Source organism: Ammospiza nelsoni, chromosome 6, assembly GCF_027579445.1.
Source record: "Ammospiza nelsoni isolate bAmmNel1 chromosome 6, bAmmNel1.pri, whole genome shotgun sequence".
Taxonomy (NCBI): domain Eukaryota; kingdom Metazoa; phylum Chordata; class Aves; order Passeriformes; family Passerellidae; genus Ammospiza; species Ammospiza nelsoni.
In genome coordinates, this window is record NC_080638.1 from 54,342,675 (window position 1) to 54,365,575 (window position 22,901).

Sequence of the window (22,901 nt, forward strand, 5' to 3'; positions counted from 1 at the left end):
ATATCAAGTAGTAGTTCTGATGTTGATCCTATTAGTGTTGCTAAATTTGCCAGCAGAAGAGCATGGCATTTACCTCGAAACATCATCTGTGTTCACTGTTATTCTTTTTGTGTGGCAAGCCCCAAAAGCAAGTGCCACACAAGGACTCAATCAGCAGCAATATGCCAGCTCAGTGATGAATGTTACCACAAACACTTCATAGCTGGCTATCTGCCTGCCCAGCCCATTCACTGCTTTCTGTGCTTACAATGAAAGGATGATACTCAAGGTTTGTACAGACAGGCACTGAGGAACACACAGATGGTTTCCAGTAGTCCAAGTGACAAAACAATTTAACTCCTGCCAAGGCCACTGTGTGTCTTTGAGAACTAAACAGAAACAGAGTTCTAGCAGGTGAGAGGAAGTAAGGGTTGGCTCACACATCCAAAGAAACACACCAAATGACTATCTGCTGTACTCACACATATGCAAGACCTTTCTTTGCCAAAGGAAAAATAATAGGTAAAATAAAAACCACATGCCAATCAGACCATGGCGTGTGCTAGTACTACAAGGGATGCAAGTACAAGGAGAGGATGCTTGCATCAATATCAGAGGTGAAGCTCACTGCTCAATTTCTCATTTTGTGCATGGTACTGTCACAGAATGATCTGAATTTAGGGAGTTACTCCTTGATCTCTAGAACAAATTCAAGCAGGGCTTGTCTTATTTTTTTATGAAGTTGATCTTGAAAGATGAAACTGTTGGTACTAAGGTTGAAGAAGAATATGATTGTAAGCAGCAATGACTTTGTGAAAGCCCAAAGTGAATTACTGTGCACACAAACCCGGTGAAGCTTCACAAAATGTAATATTTCAGGATACCACTGTCAGGACATACACTTTTTTAAGCAGGAAGAGAGACTAGACAAGAAGAACGGCACCTTTATAAGTACTCATAAAGGCATTTCAGCAAACACCCAGCAATTTGAGAATAAATTCTAGCCTGACTCTCATGGGAGAATGAAGAAAGCCTTTAGAGAAACAGTGCTCCTGACTGCACTTGGTAGTCCAGTTTTTCATATTCTTTCCAACTTGTCACATTTGTTTGGGACAGGAAAAGCCATGCTTCTCTAACCTTTTCCTAAGGTTTTCCCTAAGATTCCCAGCTCTTTCATCAGACTACATACCAGCCATGGGTTCTCTGATGGTCCATCAGCCTCTTCAGCCTTAGAACCATCACTTAGACTAAAATACTGAGCAGAAGTCCAACAATATCTGCAAGCTGGCATTTTCTGCAGAAACCAAAACAAATGGATCTTGCTTCTACTCAAATTTTGCAAGGTTTTCAAAGATGGTACTTTCCTTCCTCTTAAGTCTTGCTAAAAATCTGCAAAGAAAAGATTACTTTTCCACAATAAAGCAACTTTTCTGCTTTTATATAAGTGTCGATATCCAATGCCTTCATAAGCTTCATCTTCAGTCCTTTTATCTTCCTTGAGATGATAGTACCCAGCATGGAAGACATACGTACATCAAGCCACATACAGATTTTCCTTGGGACTGTCTGACATCACAGACATTTGAGACAACTGAATAAGGAGTTACATGACAACTTCAATCCAGGAAATTCATTCTACTCCTGAAGGAGCTCCTCCTTGCTCCTTCTCACCATGCTCCAGCCCATTGTTTGGATCCATCAGCCTTCACGTGCTGTCAGACAAGGAACTTTTCCAGGCAAAAGCTAGTTTGTTTATCCCATTCCACCCCCTCCCAGCACACCGTTCACCCAATGGGACTCCCACAGAGCTGTGACCTGGAGCCCCAGCCCAGGGCAGGGAGCAGGGTGAGGCTGCAGAAGGGCACAATGGCTTTCAGAACTGAGGTGAATGTGGTGTGGAGCACAGCAACCATGGAAGTGGCTGTACCACAGCCTGCACCACATTAGGACAGGCTTCTCAAAACACATGGTAAACTTTGTAAGAAACACCACAGAATGCAGTATCTGTTTAATTTAGCTTTATTTGTGCCTCAGTTTTTCTGTAGTTCAGGGCCAGATTTTGCAGGTGTTGGAGAGGCCATTTAAGCCACAGCAAAGGGCAATCAGATAGTGAAGCACATCAGTAATGGAAAAGTTGTTTCAGGGGGTTTACATGAATCACTAGTTCCAAACAGTAAAATTTCAATGATTCCATTTCTTTTTATTCCATAACAACACTGTAAATATTGCTAAAATCCACTTATTTTACTGCATGATGAACAATCTCAACAGCATAGTTAGAAAATTTTTGTAGAATTGCCTGAGAATTACAACTGCTCAGAAAAAAAAATGTATTTTTCAGATGGTTTCAAAGAAGAGATTAAGAAAATCTCAAATTTGAGCTCACCCAAATTTCAATAACATAGGATGAAACTACATTGCATCAGACCCAGCACCTCTTGCACATCCTAAGAAATAAAACAATTCCAATCTGATGACCACATTGTGCTGATATAAGCATACATACACTTACATTAATTAAGCCACCACTTACATCATCAATGTATGAGGAGAGTTCTGACTGCATGCTTTATTGAGAAGTAAAACTTAACAGGAAAGCAGTATAGCTGTTTTATCAATCACTTAGTGTAAATGCATGGGATTTTTTTCTCCAGATATACACAAACTTTTCCTCTCAAGTTACTATAAACACAATATGTGCATTATGTAATAGAACAATTTACACTTTACACTGGTGTTGTATTTACCACATGCCACCTCCTTTATTTATAGAGCTTAGAGGTTTCCAGTAAATTCTTCTTGCCAAAGCACCCTACACAAATGCACTTACAGTAACAGGAGTGAAATTCACCTTATGATGCATCCCTTTTCTCTGCTTATAAATTTAGAGTAAAGCATAAAGCAGTTCAATGACACAAGCAGTTCAACTTAGTGGATCGCTGTGACCAGAGCAGCAGTTCCATGGATCTGCTCTCTCCCATCAGCTCCAACAAACCCAGCTGGCCTCACCTCACTGACCTGATTCTGCTCACTAAACCAGCAGGAACCCAAGCTACCAGGACACATAACACATCTATCACCCTGTGGTTAAGGAAATTGAATCATCAAGGGTCGGGAGAGGCTGCTGTGCCAGCAGAAGCACGGAGGGTGACGGAGTGGAGCGTTTCTTCTGAAGCTGCTGTCCTCAGGGCCCGGGCTGTGATGAGCTGCCCACAGCATGTCCAGCTGTGGCAGAGCTGCACTGCCCTGCTGCTCACAGAGAGCCCCACGGAAAGCTGGGTAAGGAAGCACAGCCAAATGACAATTACCTCTTGCCTGACACTTCAGTTCCCAACCAGATCAACACCATCAACTAGGAAATGCAAGGCTAAGGAGATGGGACAATTAGGTGAGCTTACAGTGCTACAGAACTGCACCTGACTTTGTTTTACCCTGAGCTGTTTTCAATTTTAAGAGTTCAGGTAGCAACAGCTACTTTAAGAACAGGTGTGGCACATCTTTCTCTTCACTTCCTTCTAAATGGCAGCGGGCAGGAGGACATTTTCTCAGACATTACTCACCCTGTTTCAAAACTCGCCTGGAGCTTGAGATCTAATTAAAAGGTCACTGAAAGTCAGATCTTAGCCGTAGGAAAAGGCCACAAAGACATGCGACAAGCAATTACTGTAACCAGGTACAAGAATCTCTGGAGTAGCTCAAGCTACTCAGAAGCACAGAGGAGAAGAACTGTCTTTAAATCTGCAGAGAACACTAACAAGTCCCATGCTAGGATTTGCTACATATTATACTGGACAGCTCAGAGTGGCTTCTTTATTATTATAAATACTCTCAGGATTTATAACTCTTGTTCACTTCCCCCTCTAGACCAGGAATGTATAGCCAAAGCTATTCTGTCCTGCACTACTTATTCCCATACCACCAGCTAGCAACAAGCAAGAAGGCCACTCACAGCAGCACTATTTTCACAGCAGCACTGTTATATTTTCACTGACTTCAAGTGCCAAAGGTCACTACCCACAAAACTCAGGGCAAGCAGGGCATCAGGAGCATGGCCAGGTGCCTGCAGCTGTGAAAAATCACTGGGGTTTGGGGTACTCAGAAGGTAAGCACATCTCTAGAGGGCACATCAGGATGTTTCTTGACAAATTACTTGCTCAGGACGGAAAAAAAGTCGAAAGGAAAGAGAAACACATCTCTCAGCCTTCCAATGCGTGATAAAAACATCACCCAGATAAGGTAACATGCTTCTAATTTCACTGTGCAACTTTTCCTTAATGTCTGACACCGCCTCAGCATATTTTAAAATTTGTCTATATATATTCCCAGGCTTTCCACATAACACAGTTAAAATTTTAAATGGATAAGAAAAGTCTAAATTTTAACTAAGCGTGGGGAGGATCTGGAAAGTTGAAAAAATCCTACCCCTGGCTTTAGAAGGAGCTTTCAAAAAATGGAGTCAAACTGTATGATAACAGATCATTAGCAATACAGATTTTAACAGCTTATGGCTTAAAAAAAAATAAATTTAATTACCAATTAAATAAACCAAGAAGCCTGCAGAATTCTGTTTTAGAATACTGCCCATTTTCCAGCTATCAGTTATTAGCTTGCTAGCATCAGCTAATTATTCTGAAGTTTCAAATTGCCCAGGACCATTACATCTGCTATTAAATAAATTTTTAAAAAATGCATTTAAAACAGGGTTTGATTTTTTAACACACAGTGAATATCCATGAAACAAAACATTCTGGATAAATGATAATCTAGAATTTTAGACATAGGACAGTTGATACAGGTTCAAATTTTTAAACTCTTCTTCAAATCAAAAAGTCATTGTTAGGGGAAGCAAATCTTGGAACAGTTAAGAGTGAATTTTTAAAATTTAACTGAATTAGAACATGACTAAAGAGCTTTAACATCACATGTGTATGCAAAGCATAAGGAACAAGAAACTAAAAATAGAACCCCAAGCCTCTTCCTAGAGACATTTCCAACTCTCCAAGCATTATAAATTCAGCTTTCTCTAGTACAGGCAGGATGAAGTTCTTCCTTCTTCTCTCCCCCTCATTCTGTATTTTTATCATGCTTTCCTATCCAAATTTTTGGTAATTTATGTACAGTAAACTGAATAAGCTCTTTCCCCTTAGCACAGTATTTTGTGTATCAAAGAACAGTTTTGGTTTTGTTTAGTATTTATAGCCCATCTTTTCTTAACATCTTCACCATGGTATCTTTCAGAAATTCTTAAATCCAGCCTTCTGGATCATGATTCTAGGAAAGCTCTCAACAGACTGCCAGTTCACATGACTTGCTGTTTAATGGACATGCTTCTAGGCATTCCCAAACCTCTTGTAGGCTCCTGGAATCTTATATCCTCAATTCCACTCCAGATCATACCTCCTGTTACTGCACACATGATCAGCAGCAGGCCAAGATCCCTGGGCTCTAGCTGCTTCCCTGTTTCTTATATATTCCTAAAGCTGGTAGGGAACAAAAACCTGTTTAATCACTGCACTCACAATTGCAAAGACCACATCTCACCTCTATGTCTTGTTCCTCAGCTTTTCAAGATAGGCATATCAAGTGAGGAACATCCCAGAAAGTTTTTATATCAGGTGCAGTATCTTAAAACATTCTGCTTTTAAGCTTGTTGTTTTAAACATATGTTTTCAGTTTTGTACATGCCTCCTTAAGGTGTAACATTATCCACATGCCATTTATGTTTAATAAACACTACATCCATGATCCTTTGGCTTTAAGATTTATTTCCACACATTTGAGCAGAGAATTCCTTTTTTTTCTTCCTCATTTATAGTCCACCTAGGCAGGTGTGTTGATTTCAAAACAGAAAATCAAGTACTAAGACATTCAGAACAAGCTGGTAGTAGGCTGGCAATCTCAAATCTTCATCTATACCTCAGGCTCCATTCTGTTGGCTTCCAACCTTTTTCTTTCCTCATACTTAGAAATAACAACCAAACATTTGGAAGCTCCTATGCAACACCAGGGTGAGCACCTGCATGCCAGTAGAGATGCAGCTGAAAACCCTACTGGTGTAGATGTGCTTTTACAAGTTCCCATTTCCAGAGCAGGAACCAGTAAAGATGCATTAACTTCTTTCCAGAAATCTTCCAACGTAGCACTCAGCCTCTGAGGAGACCACAAGCAGAAGAAGTGACCACAAACAGAAAACCAAGGAATTTTAGTCAATCTACAAAATGGTTTAATCTACTTCAATGCAACTGCAAACTACTACAGACATTGTGCCAATATTTACACAGATAAGAGCCAAATCGTTGCCCTTCTACTTTCTTACACATCATTTTAGTTATACCCCATTCCTTTTTCTTTTTCCTTATAGAATTTAATATTTTCCTTTACTAATTTGTCTCCAGTGTCATCTAAGTAAACCTTGGGTACCTTACCCATTTCATTATTGTTTTAGCTCTTCAGTAATATTTTCCACTTGCATCAACTCACTTTAAAAGCACATTCAGTCCCAAACCACAATCTTATAAAGACTGTCAAACTCTTCATCATTGACACTGTAGTTCAGACAAGGTAGGTTCATTTTTGATATGAGTATTGTGGAGCTGAGGCTATGTAATCCTTTTCTTCCACAAGCTTCTTTGCAATTCTCTCATGTAAAAGTCTGGGAGAGCTATTTATTTTTTTTTCTTTACATAAGATACTCAATATATACGTCACTTAGGGCTTTTTTTTTTCAGTCTCATGAAAAATGTTCTCAGTAATACATTATTCCATCTTTGGACTGCCACTGTGAATCAAGCAAGGACATGACATTTATCAGAAATCTCTTGGTAGTTTCATGGCTTTAACATACAGCTGCACTCTGGTTCTGAAGAGCAGGTACACACACAGTGCAGGTCTATGGCAATGGACTGCAGGACACAAATACCCTACAGCACTGGGGGAAAGATGACTGCTTATAAAAGTTGCATTTTTTTTCATCAAATTGTCTGGACAGGAGTTAAAAACCTTGAAGACTATACTTGTAGCAACTGTCCTACTGTTTATACTTCAACAGCCCCAAAATTTCACTTTTTAAATTATTTCTTGATGTTTAACTCTTGTTTCCTTTATAATTTGAATTTTAAAACAAGACCACAAAATCATCATTAAAAAAACAAAGACAAACCAACAAAAACCTAGGTCCATAAAATCTTTCAAAACAAGTTTCAGTCATGATAAAAAAGAAGGAACAGTCATGTGTTAAACTACTGCACTGCATTATCTGCATGAGCAGCAAGGGTCACTTTGTCACCATGTCTGTTACTATGCTCAGACTGCACCAGTCATTACTCTTACACAGGAACAGAAATGTTCCTAATTGTTTAAAAAAATTTTACAATAGCAGAGCAGCTTATGCAGTTGTTGGCAAAAACTCACTCCTGACTGACTATTCAGCTGTACTTTAAAGGAAGGAAAGAAAACAAGAGCACTTACAACTATATTACATTAAATCAAAATTTAAGGAATTACTCTTCTGAAGAGCCATTCTTTAAGGAATGCATTTTTCAGAAGTCACTTTGGAATCTCACCTTTCTTATGTGAACATACTTGAACAACTCAAAACCCCAAGTCTAATAAGAATCTTTGTTATCTCACGTGAGAAGTTTTTCATTGAGTATCATCAATTCCATCTCTCCTTCAAAGTTTTTCTTAACAGACATTTTAGTAAAAAAAAATCTCAACCTAAAGTTTACTTTAAAGTACATGAACTTCCAGAAGCAACAGGTAAAGACATCTGGCTTGACTAATGTTTGTAGTATATTGACCAATATTCTGGACTTTAAATAATGTTTTTTCCACTCCTTTCTAATTCACAGATCTGCTTATTTTTTATTCCAATATTATAAATTTTAAAACAAATACTGTGACTCTCCAAAAATCTATTTCTGGATATGTGTTAAAAGATTACAAACAGACAATGTTGATTTCCTCTTCCAGGAATTGTTATGCACAGCTAAATTTATTTCCTTGCCAATATTTTTTTTTCAAAATTTTTGAACACAAAAGTGATAACAAGCAATCTCCACCCAAGTCCCTCAGAAAATGGAGAGGACAGATTCTTAAGTGTTATATGGGACATGAGGGGGGAGGAAGAGATGAGGGCAAGGAGATTGATGTAAGAAGTAGGTCTTGCCCATGCTTTCCTCCTGCAGAAAGATAATCCATTATCTTTCACCAGCTGTCACCCACAGAGCTCTGAAGGTGAATTACTGGAGCACATCTTCCAGTGAGGTCTGGATTATTTATTCTGCAGTTATCAAGCATATCCTTGAAGAAAGAGCTATCATTACCAATGTGCACAATGACATATTACAGCCAGTGACACAAAAGATCACTGCTGCCATGTGTGCAAAGTGTGCACTGCTGTTTTGAAGACATCACTTCAAAGTGCCTTCTCTAAATAAGAGAGTATAGAATGAGTAAGAAATGAAAAGTGATGAGTCTGAACAATTAAATGAAAGAGGAAATTTGGGCATAAGAGGTGGAGAATGGTTTTCTCAGTAGTTTTAAGCAGCAAGACTCAGTCCACAAAAGAAGTTACTGCCATTATTTCACTGTCTTCTTTTTCCTCTAAGGTACCTCCACAGTGTGCAAACACCAGAGCATCTGAAACAACTACACAACACTGTGAGAAAAGTTTCTTCTGAAAAATGAACACACATTATAAACTGCTCAGACACAGACAGACACAGCCCTTGCCCCAGAAGGGCAGTGGACCATTACATTATATAGAGCTCTCAATGAATGCCTTCATGACACAGCTGACAATGTATGTTCTCTGAGAAGGGTATCTACCAGACTTCCAGGCATTTAGGAATGTAGGAATTTTGAAGAATGTTATTATTTTGCAAGGGTTTTGCTGTAAGCAAAATACTCAAAGACACAGATATAAATTCATTGTATGGAAAGTCAAGTGCCACTTTGATATCTTTTAAGTACAAAACAGCACTAAAGGATTCATTTCTTAGGTTTTGTCCCATGTGTACATATAATAATGTTATCCTCATTACTGATAGCACTTCCATATACCAATATGATTTTGAAACACTGAATTTGTTGTGCATTTTGGTTAGCTGAGTCTACTATCATCAATCAAGAATATCAGCACTAAAACCATGTTGCAAGTCCAACTTCATGTAAGTCATATGAGTTCTCAGTTTACAGAGAAAACAAAAAAACCCAGCTGGTACCTCCCATTACATCTTCTTATGAGGAACATTTGTTTCACCCTGTTGTTAGCAACTGCTTAGCCAGACTCCTTGTAGTGTCAGATATAAGCATATTAGGAGCCCTACTAGATAGAGATCCTTTGTGATATGAGAACATATCTAGTACAACAACTAAACCTGTACTTTTCATAAAGGATGATTCAGGCTCACAGTCATGCAGGGAGGGCAGGCTCTTCTGACAGCTCCACAGAGGAATGCTTTAAAATATCCAAGTGCTATCAAGGCTAACTAGACATAAGGAAACCACACTTGAGAGACAGCACTAAACATAAAATATAGGTTCAAAGTTCTTAAAACCTGTTCTGGCAAATTCACTGCCAGGAACAAGGAAACTGGTGCTTTCTTTAAATACATGGAAGAAAAACATGAACAAAATTTAGTTTCCCTTCATTTAACAAGCCTAGTTAAAAGCTTGTCAATACTTATGTTCAGACTGTAGTAAAATGCCAGCCAACCAAGGTGACCACCTGAGACTATCAAAAAAACAAGTTGTGTTAGTTACTTTATCTACAGCAAGAAGAAGATGCTATTTCACTTAGTGCTTTTCATTCTGGGAAGTATGAAGAACAACTATTTACTATTAGAGCAGCCATGATGTTAAATACATTTGTTAACTCAAAAAAAAATATACTGAACCTCAGAGTAAACTTAGGTTGGAAGGGACTTCTGGAAATCAGAATCCACCCAAATTACTCAAAGCTGAGATAACATCAAAGTTCAATCAGGTGACAAAGGGCTTGTCCAGCTGAGGTTTGTTGCCAGGATAAAGAGCCTTTCATCTTTCTGGGTGACTCTTCCATTGCAAGACCATCCTCATGAGGAGCAGTTTTATTTTTCTCTCACAAAGAGTCAGAATCCTCCTTGCCATAGCCTGTGTCCACTGTTGGTCCTTCTTGGCAGTGCACCCAGGAAGCACCTGCCTCTCTGTTCTCCCTAACCACACGTGTGGCAGTGGAAGGTAACAATGAGATTTCCCTTCTCCAGGCATCCCAGGCTTTTGCTGCATTTCACGTTCTTTAGGCCCTGAGCTACATCAGTGCTTTATTCCTAGACTCACTTCAGCTTCCCAGTGGTTCTTCTGTACTGGGAAGCCCTGAACTAGACACAGTACAAGAGAAGTGGCCTTGGAAGAGTGGTGTAAAGAGAATAACAACCACTTCCCTCAGCCTGCTGGCGACACTCTCCAGATGCAGTCCTGTACACAGGCAGCTTCCATTTCTACAATGATGCACCACTGACTTTTTCAACTAATGTTTACCAGGATCCACAAACCCTTTTTTGAAAGGCTGCTGTCTAGATGGTCATTCCCCAACTTTTACAGCTGCACATAGCAAGACTTTGCATTTGTCGTGCTGAATTTTGTCATGTTTCACAGTGTGAGGGAAGTATAATGCTATATACAAAAGGTAGAGGATGGAATGTAGTATCTGCTATCCCCACCCTCAAAACATGCCTGAAACATTAAACACAATCTTTATGAAGTTTAACACTACCCACAAGAACAGGAAGTCTATACCTAGATAACCTACATACAGCTTTGGTTCTGTCAGGATAAACCAGGGCAACTTCTCCTGGTCTGAGCCATTCAAACACATGCATACCTTCAACACGGATGAAAATTACTGCAAAGCCCTTTCCTAAGGGCAGTAAAAGCTTCTTCCCAAATAGCTTCTAATTTTCTTAATTAAAAATCTCCCACTTCCCTCCTTCACAAAATGTTAGGGCTTTTATCTTCACAATTCACATCAGGGTCAACTTCAAGATGCACAAGGATTGATTATTTCTAGCCACAGATGTAAACCTGACTAGGTCATGCCTGCCAGGGTCAAGCCTGCCCAGTACAGCCCTACATCCAATCCAGTAAATCCTGCTGGCCCACAGTAGTAAACACACCCTGATAACCAGAGTTCAGTTGCCTTAATAACCAGTTAATACTTCTAGGGGAAGATAAAGACAATCTGTGGCTCTGATACAGCCTCCAGTGAGGCATCCCCACACTGTGTTGTCCCAGGTTATCTGGAGTACCAGGCCAGAAGTACCACAGTTTAAAAACAGCTCTGTGTGTACTGACATTATTCCCAACTTAAATATCAACTGTCCAGGAAACCAAAGGCTGAACTAACTGGTAATGGAAATCTTAAATTACACACCAGAGTAAGTTAACACAGTCAAATTTAACTCTATGCAGTGATATGATGCCACATGGCCTAAGGCATTTTACTACAACTAGTTAAAGCTGCTCTGGGAGGAAAATGTGTGTGCTTCCTCCCTGTGACACAGCTGACCTGCAACTTCTCAGTCTGCTCTGACAGATGAAGTGCTGTGAGTTTAGGAAAAATACCTATTACCCATTAAAGGCAGAAATATTAAATACCACAGGCTCCAGCCTTCACTCTGCACTTACAACCCAACATCTACCAGTTACTCCACTGTGAGGTCTAGATCACTTTTAGCCTCTTGTACATGTAAAACTTTCCTTCTCACAGCCTCCCATGGTGCTGAATCACAAAAATGTATTTTCCTTCAAAATGTGTAACTTGAGAGCATTCCAGGGCAACGATGCAACCCTAAAAGTAGCTCTGATAGGGAGAACAGAATGAGATTCCCTCCTCAGCTTAAAGAGCATACAAACTAAAAAGAAAGAAAATGTGGTCAGATATTACATTCCCATTTCATGCTCACATAGTGAAAGCAATCACAGACTAGACACAAAAACCTACATCCTTAATTTAAAAATTTCAGTACAAACATCTGACTCAAGTACACCTGACTCTAGGAAAAACTCCTAACAATAGGAAAAATTTGTTTTTTGTCCTTTGGATCCAGAGTCCAAAAACTAGAAGCCTGCAGAGCTTGCACACTGGGTGACCATCTCTCAGGGCTCATAAGGGACAGACCACAGCCATGCAGTCATGACACACAGAAATGGGGGTGACACATGACAACCTAACTAATCCTATCAGAAAAAGAGCTAAATCTAAAGACTAAACATGCATCTTAAAAAGCAAACCTTTGGGAACATATTTCAAAATGATATAATAGGATCTTCATGCCTGGAGTCACCCTCCTGCTGTTCCTACTCTGCCTTAATTACAGTAAAATAAAAGGCACTCCGAACACTCCAGCTCCCTGTATTGATAATCCAAGTCACATGGGCAGCAGTGAGGCTGGCAGAAAAGCTCCATGAAGAAGCCAACTTTTGAGGAAGGATGTGCAAAATAGATCACAGAAACCATGTTATATAACATCAGCAATCCTAAGGTGTGCAAGGCAATGGAGACAATCCCCATCCAGTCCCAAGGTACACATCAAATCTCTGTAAGTAGTAGTGGGGGGAACCAGGGACAGAGGAGTTCCTCAAGAGTGGGGATAAGGTTCCAGATGTTCCATGAGTATTACCATGCAATTACAAGAAACCTTGTCCTTCCTCAGATGAGGACAGAGATTTCAAAGGCACACAGTTTAGTTCTTAGGCTAAGGGACCATTACTGGCAGAGAAATCATAATATACAACCCCTATAGCTCTATAGTGGTTGCTGTGCTTTGGGTAAAGTCATACCTCCTATAAAAAGAATGAATCCACATCCCACAAACTACACAGTCCCAAATAAAGTACAATATTGCCAGAATTGCTGCAACACTTCTTTAAGTCTGACTTCCATATACCTACTCAAACTAGTTTAAAACAGGTGTCATTTTACTGTTACTTAACCTTTCACCAAATCTTTTGGTGACAATTAGAACAACATAACTCAGTTGTTATGTTATAAAACTCCAGACAGAATTTTGTATTGACTTTCCCAAAACTCTGAGCATGACCATCTCACTAAACTGGCATAAACATTCCAAGCAGGACTGCACAAATTATCCATGTTTATTTTTATAAACATGGATAATTTGGTTTTTTTTCTGTTGGAGAACAATTATAAATTATGAAAAGAATTTGGGATATATTCGAAATTGGTGCTGCTTCTAACCTCTTCTCAGCCTTTTGGGGAAAGGCACCTAAACATATTTACCCCTCAATGGCACTGCACTTAAATTAAGAACTATACCTCAGACTTCACTAATGCATATCTGATTAATAAATTCCACACAGTTTCAATGATTTAATATTTGGTAAAGATATTTCTAAAGCTATGCAGAGAAACTAATCACATTTGAAGCTTTAGGCCATGGTTAAGTAATAACACGTTTCAGTGTTAAGACCCTGATGACATGAATGATAGAAATTAAGATCTCAGGCACTTGAGGATGCCTAAGGCCTCAGCTGGAAATGATGGATGCACACACTTAATCTGAATGCACTCTAAGTATATCTCCAGACATGATTACTGAGGTCTATGCAAAATCAGGGCTTAAGAAAACAGTGTGTAGTTTCCTACTGAAGAAAGTTACATTCATTATAGTGAACAAGATCTTTAGAAATGAAAGCCTGCATTCTGGCAATCTGCATATGCTGATGAGAAAAATGGGCTGGAAGCTTTTAGTGTTAGGAGACAGCTAAAAAATGCACAGATCACATTGAACCACAGAGCAAATGTACATAAAAATTTTCAGACCTGGAGAATATTTTAAATTAAATCCCTTAAAAAATATATAAAAAATATATATAAAAAATAAAATGCAAACCCCCTAGCACTTCAGTGGGACATAACAGTGAGCATGATACAAGCCCTTTGGTAAATCAAGAATACATTGGAACTCCCAAGTGTACCTTATGAGACTTAGGAAACAAATGTCAATTCTATTTAAAGTATTATCAAAAGCAAAAATACATTAAAAAGCTTGAACAAGTCCTTCTAGTTTTCTAAACAATTTATTTGTGGTCCATTGTCCTACTGATTTTTTCAGACTTTGGTAATGAAAAAGATGAACCCATAAAATTTCTCATAATCCTAGGCACTGCATTCTGTTAATGGCACAGACAAATTTGCAATTGCTAAGTTTTATAATTCTTCCTTTCTGTAACACCCATCTTAAAACAGCTTGTATGAATTGCCTCAAATTACATGCAAGGGAAAAAGTGTAACTTTTTATAAATTTAAAGAATCTGTAGTTTAACATTCCCAGCTAATCTCAGATCAACATTCCTAAAACCTAAAATATTAATATTCAACCATAAAGTAGAAGTAACTTGCTAAAAACAGCCAATGAAACAAGTATTTTCAGTTCTGATTCACACAATTAAAGTAATTTATTTTAGTAGGTGTGGAAGAAACTGACTCCATGCCACACATTAATTGTTTGCAAAAATAGATTAGTTCAACTTAATTTGATAAAAAAGTTCATTGTACTAGATCTGTTGATTAAATTGACTTTCAAGACATTTCCACTGACGGTGTTTAACTCTGACAACCATGCAAGTTTTAAGGATGCAAACTGAGTTATTTTTTTGCAAAATATTTTATCTTAATATTATCTGTAAAAACTCAATATGAAAATAATTTAGATTTGCAAGTGAAACAAGACAGAAAAAAAAGTTAGATTTATGGATGCTTATGAAATCTGCATTACAATCTTACACTTTATCATGCACCATCTAGAAACTACTAGCTGCACACATATTTTCCTGTATGAAGAGAAACTTATCAGTAGCTTATTTACCCCCTTCTGAGTTTTCATAGATAAACAAAATTTAAATGCAAACTATAGATCCCTGCCTTCCTTCAATACACCACATAATTCCTCAAGCCCTAACTAAAGACTGGTGCTATTTATTAGCACCCTCATGCACAGGAGAAAAGCAATAGTGACTTCCTTCTTTGGGACAAAAGACAATGTTCACCCACCCAGGCCATCTGTCACTTTACCAGCACATGCCAGTGGGCCTCTCATCCCCCAGACCCTGTTACTTTGCCACTACTAAAACATGACTGCAACATCCAGTCCCAGTGCTTCACAGCATGAAGTTTTACAGAAAAAGTCATTAAAAGATTCTGTCTCATTCTAAAAATAACAGATTAAAACAGTTGTCCTGTAAAGAGTCCAGCATCACACAGCAGCAGGATTTTAACCACGTGCCCTCGTGTCACTAGCTCTGACTACAATGCTGTCAAAGCTAACCTGGCAGTTAGGATTAATTCATGTTGAAGTAGACCAAACATACATCTTTGGAAAGAACAAAACCAGTTTCATCAAAGCAGAGAATGCAGGAAACTGGGATTCAGCAGCCAGGCTCACACTATTCTGCCAGATGACCATTGTGACCTCGTTACAGAAGGTGGTCCAAGCTATGGTGCCCCACCAGGGAAGAGCTCCAGCTGCATCCACACTGCACAAAAAGCCCCGTGGTCACCACCATCACTCACCTCTGCAGGACATGTGCAAGGCACCTGCAGCTGTACCCTGCCCCAGTGGCCCCCAGTGCACACCCTCCTGCCACTGGCTCTGGTATAAGGGATCATAGCAGGCTTTGGTGGATAGAGGATGATGTAGAGGGGACTTAGCCAAAACCTGAAATTCAGTTTTCTTGTTCATCAGCTGTCTTCATTATCCAACCACTGTCACTTCACACACGTGCCCAACAGGCTTATCACTCACTGCACAGCTTCTGCCTGCACAGAGAAGGACATTATATGAGCTGGCAGAGCCTGAGGCCCCTTCCTGAATTTTTATGTGTATTTCTGCAAGCAGGGGAAGGAGAGGAGTGCCAAAGGGAAGGAGTAAAGGAATTGAAGCCCTCAAGTCAAGAGATATGACATGTTATCAAGTGACAGTTTTTCCTGGTGTAACCCCGAAAGACCAACAGATCCTCATAAGCAACCCTAAAAGTCCATGAGCTCTGAGGTCATCTCAAAAACACTTCAGGACAGTTCTGCCTTCCATGCTAGCAGCACACTTGTCACACACTGTGCCCCTGCCCTTAGCCAGTGCTTTTTCCAGTACAGCAGTACTTGTGGCACAGGAGCAGGTCAGCCCTGCAGCTGGTTTAGAAGATGCTCTAGTGCAGGATGGAACCTTTCTCAGGCTCACATGTACAGTTCTGAACACCACTGCTCTCAGGCTGACAGAACAGGCTCTGCACTGCTCTGACAGAAAGGCCTCCCTGCAAGGTTATCCCTCCCCTAATTAGGTATTTTTTTATCTGAAAGGTTAAGGTGTCTCTTTAAGCAGAACTGAAAGGAATATAGACTAGGCCTTGGAGTCAACTTGCAGAGCTCACAGAGCCCCTCCAAGTGGAAGATCCAAACTTGAAGCACCAGTCCCAACAGTGACCTAGAGTTGTGATCACAGCACCAGCACAGCAGCCCTTCCCAGTCAATGCTCTGTGCATGATTTTTTCCATCTATGGTCCAGACTCAAGTGAACAAATATATATCCAAAAGTGGCAATTCAGGGCCAGGCTAGAGGTTGCTTTGAGCACTCTGTGTGTACATTTTTTCTCTCTTCTAGTCCACACTGGGAATATATTGATGTTACTACAACAGCTTCCACTATTATGCCAGACTGTCTTCAAGAGCTCAGCAGCAAGTGCCAAGCTGGCCTACTTGTGCTAATCATCTGCATCTTCTTCATGTTCCCCACAGCTTCAGCATCCTCAGAGTTCCTCTCACGAAAAAATAAAAAGAAACACAGAGACAAAAAACTCCACCACCACCATCCAAAAGCAGAACACCACTCTAGCTGGGAACACAGAAGGTAAGTCAGCATTCAAACTGACAGGTCATAACAAATGAGGAGAAACATTCCACAGAAGTGTTTTGTGACTCTGCATCAAACAAAACCAACAAACTACTAAACTACTCTGACATGGGTTTTGAGGTGCTGCCACAGAGAGAACCAGCCAGGACAGAGTCTGGGAGTGAGACAACACTGCATTAAGTGTTTGGGGACACGTGCCACCTTGCCCTCTGCAGCAGGCCAGCAGTATCAAACAGAGTCAGAGGAAACAAAGGCTGAAGCAAGAGAGGCTGTGCAGCACCAAGATCATTTTGAATACAAATAGAGCCCATTCCTGAGACTCCTCTGAAGGTGTTTGACTGCTGGCTGCAATTGTGACAAGCAGCTGTCCAAAATCAGAGCAGCCGGTTGTGCCAGTCCCTGGTGACTGGAAGGAAGGGGCAGCGAGCACCAGCCACAGCCTGCTAAGATAACTCCTGAAAAACAAGGTGATGTCAAGCAGCACAGAAGTGATGCCAGCCAGCAAGGTGCCCTGCAAGCAGCCACTCCAGCACAGGGTTATGCAAGACTCAGATGGCTCAGTGTGAGAGAACGAGAGGCTCCGTGGGGAGGAACATGCTGTACCTGAAAGCTGGAGGACAGGTGGTGCAGACACCTGAGCTGTGACTGTGCTGCTCTAGCACTCTTGTGCTTCTGTCCTTGTCAGGGTAAACAAGGGACAGCATTTTCTGCAGGAAAAGTCTCTTGGGACATCCCTCTGCAGTGCAGGGACAACACACACTGCAGCACCCACGGTCCATCAGGTAAATCCAAAGTCCATGCAGCCTCCTCAGTGCCTGCTGACAGCTCCAGGCAGTCCCACTTTCAGACAGGAATGAGCAAAGCCAACTGGAATAAACAGGACTCTTTGCTATATCTCACTCTAGGAGCAGCAGATGCAGCTCTTACAGTTTAAAAGACACTAAGCACAGATTTGGGAAGTTCTTTCTGAGCATGTAGACACGGGTCTGTTAGCTAACAGACTTGGATTCAATTCCCATTAAGAATACTGAGCATTATTTCAATATCTTTTATAGAAGCAATATAACAGTGATAACCAACTGGGTGCGAGCTTATTCAACAGAAGTTATAAATAAAAATAACTAGAAGAAAAGGACTTTGGACTCCTCACTTGCAGTTCAGCTAGCTCTTCTCCAAAGACACTTGGCATAAAGATATGTGTATTATACATCCAGTGTAGGGAAAGAACAGTCTGTTTGAAAGCTCCATTCACCATGGGAAAGCTATAATTGACAAGGTTAAAATGGCAGATACTTACAAGATTTGTAAAGCAATGGAAGCCACAAGCTGCCTCAAGGCAAGGGACCACACCCTGAGCTCTTCTATGGTTAGCAAATAGGAAGAGGATTTAAGCCTGTGGCAGAACTACCAGGAAGCAACAGAGGAATTAATAGGACAGAAGCAATGGGATGCACCATTTGGAGTTTATCAGCCTCCACAGGTAAGGTGCAAAGCTTCCACAGATGTTGAATAGAGAGGAGGTGGCCTAAGTCTCACAAGATGAACATGGGACTTAATTTTGTGGACTCCCCATTTCTCCAGCATCCACCAGCTACAGAGTATGAGCAGCACCATGCTCTGTCAGAAAGCAGAGATATCCATGTCCAGCAACTACACCACACAGCTCACAATCTCCTCTGCACCCCACAGCCAAATAACCCTGCCTCCCCTACCACGCCTGAACTCCATTTTCTCTGGCCAATTAGGAAGGCAAGCAAGTCCATTAGCCACGCTGAATCATTTCCAGGGAATTTCACAGGTGTGATACCTCACACCCAGTTTTAAAATCACAATTGTAAAAAAAATGTTTGTTACATAGCTCCTCTTAATTCAAATTTAATACCTATGCAGCTTATTTCCATTGTCAGTGGTAAGTCTCCATTTTGTCAAAAGGAAATTCCTTCTGTCTCCAGTTGATAAAGAAACACTGATCTTCAAAGTATATCCCAAATATTTAACTACACTCTGATGCTTCTACAGACACATAACAGCACAGAAAACTTGTGCACATTAATCCAGAATATCTTCTAACAGCAAATCAGGCTGTAATTAAGACACATCATGACATAAGGAAGATTAGCATGTTTGGCATGATATTTTCCTTATTAGCTGGAGGCAGAAACAAGTTCCTTGTCAGTGGAAACACACTGTGAGGGCATTAGGACACAGATAAAAGGTGTCTCATTGCTGGCACTTACTTGTTTTTAACAGCTTGAAGGAAAGGAAGGAACACACAGTATCAACTGTAATTGGTTTTAAGGGTATCCCTTGTTGATGGAACACAAATATCCAGTCCAGACTTAGGTCCACCCCTTTACCATCAAGAGCCTGGATTACAAACTTTTATCCCTACTCTGCAGCACCAGATGGTAGCTCACATACATTTCAATTATTTATTGAATAGGCACTTTGTTATAGCAGGGTAATCCCACACTGCAGTAAAACCTACACACTGTTTTTATTGCGAGCTATACTTTTCATCAAGTCAGTAACCTTTTCACATTCAGTGAGCACAATAAATAGAATTAAAAGAAGCGATTTTATAAACAATTGGATAATGGGCCTCTCCATCACACAAAAAATGACAACGCTGGGATCAATCAGTAAGACACAACCACCAGCAGTGCTATTGAAAAAGCATATCATTCTCTGGCCTGCCCCAAATCCTTCCAACTTCAGTTTTCAAAGTATGCTGCAGTCTGATCTATCACACTTAACAATTTGCTGGTGCTCACTCCTCCAAGCCATCAGCTTGAAAACAAAAGGCCCTGAATGCTCTTTGCAGAAGACATACAAAGCTCCCATGACAAAACAAATAATCAATGTTCCCCAGGCTGCAGCCTTGCGGGGCAGATGTGATAAAGTGGTTAATTATTCAGTTGGCAATCGCATTACTGACGTCAATAGGAGAGTCCAGGAAGTGAATCCTCTTAGTTTGTTAGTGTATGACAAAGAGTGGTGGTCCCCACAGAAATTAAGGAGAACCAGCTGTCCCTTCACGTTAGTGCTCTGGTCTCTAGTGCTAAAGACACACATTTGCATTTACTGAAGTAAATCTGCCCCTCCCTCTCCCTTAGGAAATCCTTTGTTTTGTTGGTTGGGGGGATTTTTTGTTGTTTTTTGATTTTTTAAGAGTGCTCTTTTAAAGCCTAATTAACTGTACATGCATGGAACAGCTGATAAACGGGGCAACGTTCTCGTGAGCAATGATCACTCCTCCCTCCCCTCCAATTCTTATTCCATGGAGAAGTTAAGTCACCTTCGTCACACATTATTATTCATAACTTACTCAGCTGAATAAACCAGTCAGCCACCATGGCCTTTTTAACATAAATTCATTTAGACATGCAGCAGGAACCCTGCTCTCCACATACCTCTAGTCTAACTAACCAACACTGGATGGAAAACTTTTATCCTAAGCGCCATCAAAAGTATCCACATCTTCTTTTGTCAGCATGCTCCGGACTATTGGAGGTCTCTCGTTATCAGGCTGCTTAACAGTAGGGAACCATTAAACAAAGCTCTTAGAAAGGCTGCCTAGAAGTACTCTGTCCTTGGGGGGCATGCCCAAATTAAGAAAGACAGCATGATGAACGGGAACTGTTGTTTCTTCGAGCCACACGCACACACACACGCCCTCTCTAAAGCAAGGAGCCGGCACCAGAGCAACATTTCAAAGCCTGAGCCCGGTGCTCTGCCCTGCTCCCCTCCCCCAGGTAGGAAACCCTCCGAGGAGCACGGGATTAGCCTGACGTTTGGGGCTAAGCCGAGCACGGTTTCAGGCCAAGGACACTCCGCCGCTGCCGGCTGCCAAGCGGTTCGCCTGGGACCGAGGGAGGAGACCGGGAGGGTCAAGGCCCGGCTGGCGGCGGGGGTGTTCCCCAGGGAGGCGCCGCATCCAGGGGCGGCGTCTCCGGCCGCTGCCGGGAGCGGCGGTGGGAGCGCACGGCGGGGCCGGGCCGCCCCCGGCCTCCCGCCGCCCCGCACGGGCACCGCGCGCAGCCCCCGCCCCGCGGCCCCCGCCGGGCTCACCCCACTCGAGGAAGTCGGACACGTATCGGTCGCGGCGGAGCGGCGAGTCGCGGCTGCACTCGGCGTAGACGCCGACCAGGAGGTCGAGCAGGGTCTCCACGCTCAGCACGCTGTCGTGCCGCTGCGGCCCGTCCAGCACCAGCTGCTCCAGCCGCTTCAGCCGCACCTTGGCCGACATGGTGCCGCTCGGGCGGCGGGCGCGGGGCGCGCACGGGACGGGGCGAAGCGAAGGCCCCGGGGCTCAGCCGCTCTCAGCCGCCCCGCGCCGCCTCCCGCGGCCGAGCGGCTCCTTCCACGGGCTCCGCGTCGAGCACGGATGGTCCATGGGCCGGACCCGGCCACCCCCCGCCCCGCTCCGCTGCGGCCTCGCCCCGGCGGCGGGGAAGGGCCGATCCCGCTGCCGATCCCGCTCCTCCTCCCCGGGCCCGGCGCGTCCCTCGGAGCGCCTCCGGCCACGCCCACCGCGCGGCGCCCGCGCGCTCCGACGTGGGCAGGGCCGCGCGCAGGAAAGTTGGGCCGGGCGGCGCCCCGTAGCGGCAGATTCGCCGCGGAGAGCGTGAGGGGCGGCGTGGGCTGCGCGTCCGCGTCGGCACTTTCGTGTGTGTGTGGCTGTCTGTGCCTGTGTCTGTGTGTGTGTTATCCCCAGTCAGGAGGTTCTTTGGTGTATCTGCCTTCAAGCACGACAAAGGAGCCCTAGTCAGTGGGACAGGCAGCATCCCTCCCTGATCCCTCCCTCACGGACCTGCTGGTGCTAAGGAGCTTCAACCATGCAGCACATGGCGGTGTTAGTGTCTGTCTGTGTGCACAGAATCACAGGATCTCGGAATGGGTCTGGGACCACAACGAGCAGGGTCACCCCGGAGCACATGGCACAGGATGGCATCCTGATGGCTTTGGATGTCTCCAGTGAGGGAGACTCCACAGCCTCTCCAGGCAACCTGTTCCAGTGTGTGGTCACTGCACAGTGAAGTTCTTCCTCGTATTCAGGTGGAGCTTCCTGTGCATCAGTTCCTGTGCATCAGTTTCTGCCCATTGCCTCTTGTTCTATCACTCAGCACCACCAAGAAGGACCCTCCTCCATCCTCTTGCCACCCTCCTTTCAGATACTTGTAGACGTTGATGGGGTCCCCTCTCACTTGGGTTTTCTCGAGGCTGTACAGGACCTGCTCCCTCAGCCTTTCCTCATAAGAGAGATGCTCCAGTCCCCCAGGTATCCTTCCTGTTTTCCACTGGACCTGCTCCAGAGGCTCCATTCCTAAAATACTCTAGGTCCAAGTATCCTTTTGCTGAACCATCTTAAGTGTAATACTAAAGATCATACCTACAGGTCAGAAAGATCCCTGCCCAGATGAAGACCCTTCCTCTGAGCATGTTATCTCAGTGTTAGCTGGGGTTATGTAACTTGTATGGAAATAACTAACCAATACTAGTAAAGAAGCTGAGCTTGGGAAGTTGCTAACTCTGAATTTCTGTTTATGAATAATGGTGCAGAAACTCTGGTGGCTTGTGCTTGATTCATTCAATAACACAGAGCACCCAAGCTTGCACAACCCTGAAATAAATCTTCAATATCTCTCTTGAGTGTGCAATTCTTGGTGTGTTGCACACCAGATCATGATTCCCATTTCATGGACAACATGTGGGTCCAGTGTGTGTGCCCTGGCCTGTGCCATCCTGACAGGGCTGCAGGGCAGAGTTCCTGTCCCCACTGGTCAGCCCTGGGGACCGGGCAGCCTGCCTGAGCCCCCAGCTCCTGCCTGAGTCCCCAGCCCCTGCCTGAGCCCCCAGCACCTGCCTGAGCCCCCAGCACCTGCCTGAGCCCCCAGCTCCTGCCTGAGCCACCCAGCTCCTGCCTGAGCCCCCAGCTCCTTCCTGAGCCCCCAGGTCCTGCCCGAGCCCCCAGCCCCACACCTGGCCATGCCAGACCAGGGGTTCCCATGGAGG

General features: G+C 42.8%; 1 protein-coding gene across 6 annotated transcripts in view; it reads right to left on the minus strand.

Moving 5' to 3' along the window:
- Positions 1–21,379, minus strand: part of CDC42BPB (CDC42 binding protein kinase beta) — a 91,065-nt gene extending 69,686 nt beyond the window's left edge. For all 6 annotated transcript variants that reach the window (XM_059473632.1, XM_059473631.1, XM_059473630.1 and 3 more), the window contains exon 1: positions 20,958–21,379. In XM_059473632.1, coding sequence (XP_059329615.1) covers positions 20,958–21,135 — 178 coding nt within the window. In that variant the 5' untranslated portion in view covers positions 21,136–21,379. The remainder of the gene's footprint in view (positions 1–20,957) is intronic.
- Between the last annotated feature and the right edge of the window lie 1,522 nt (positions 21,380–22,901).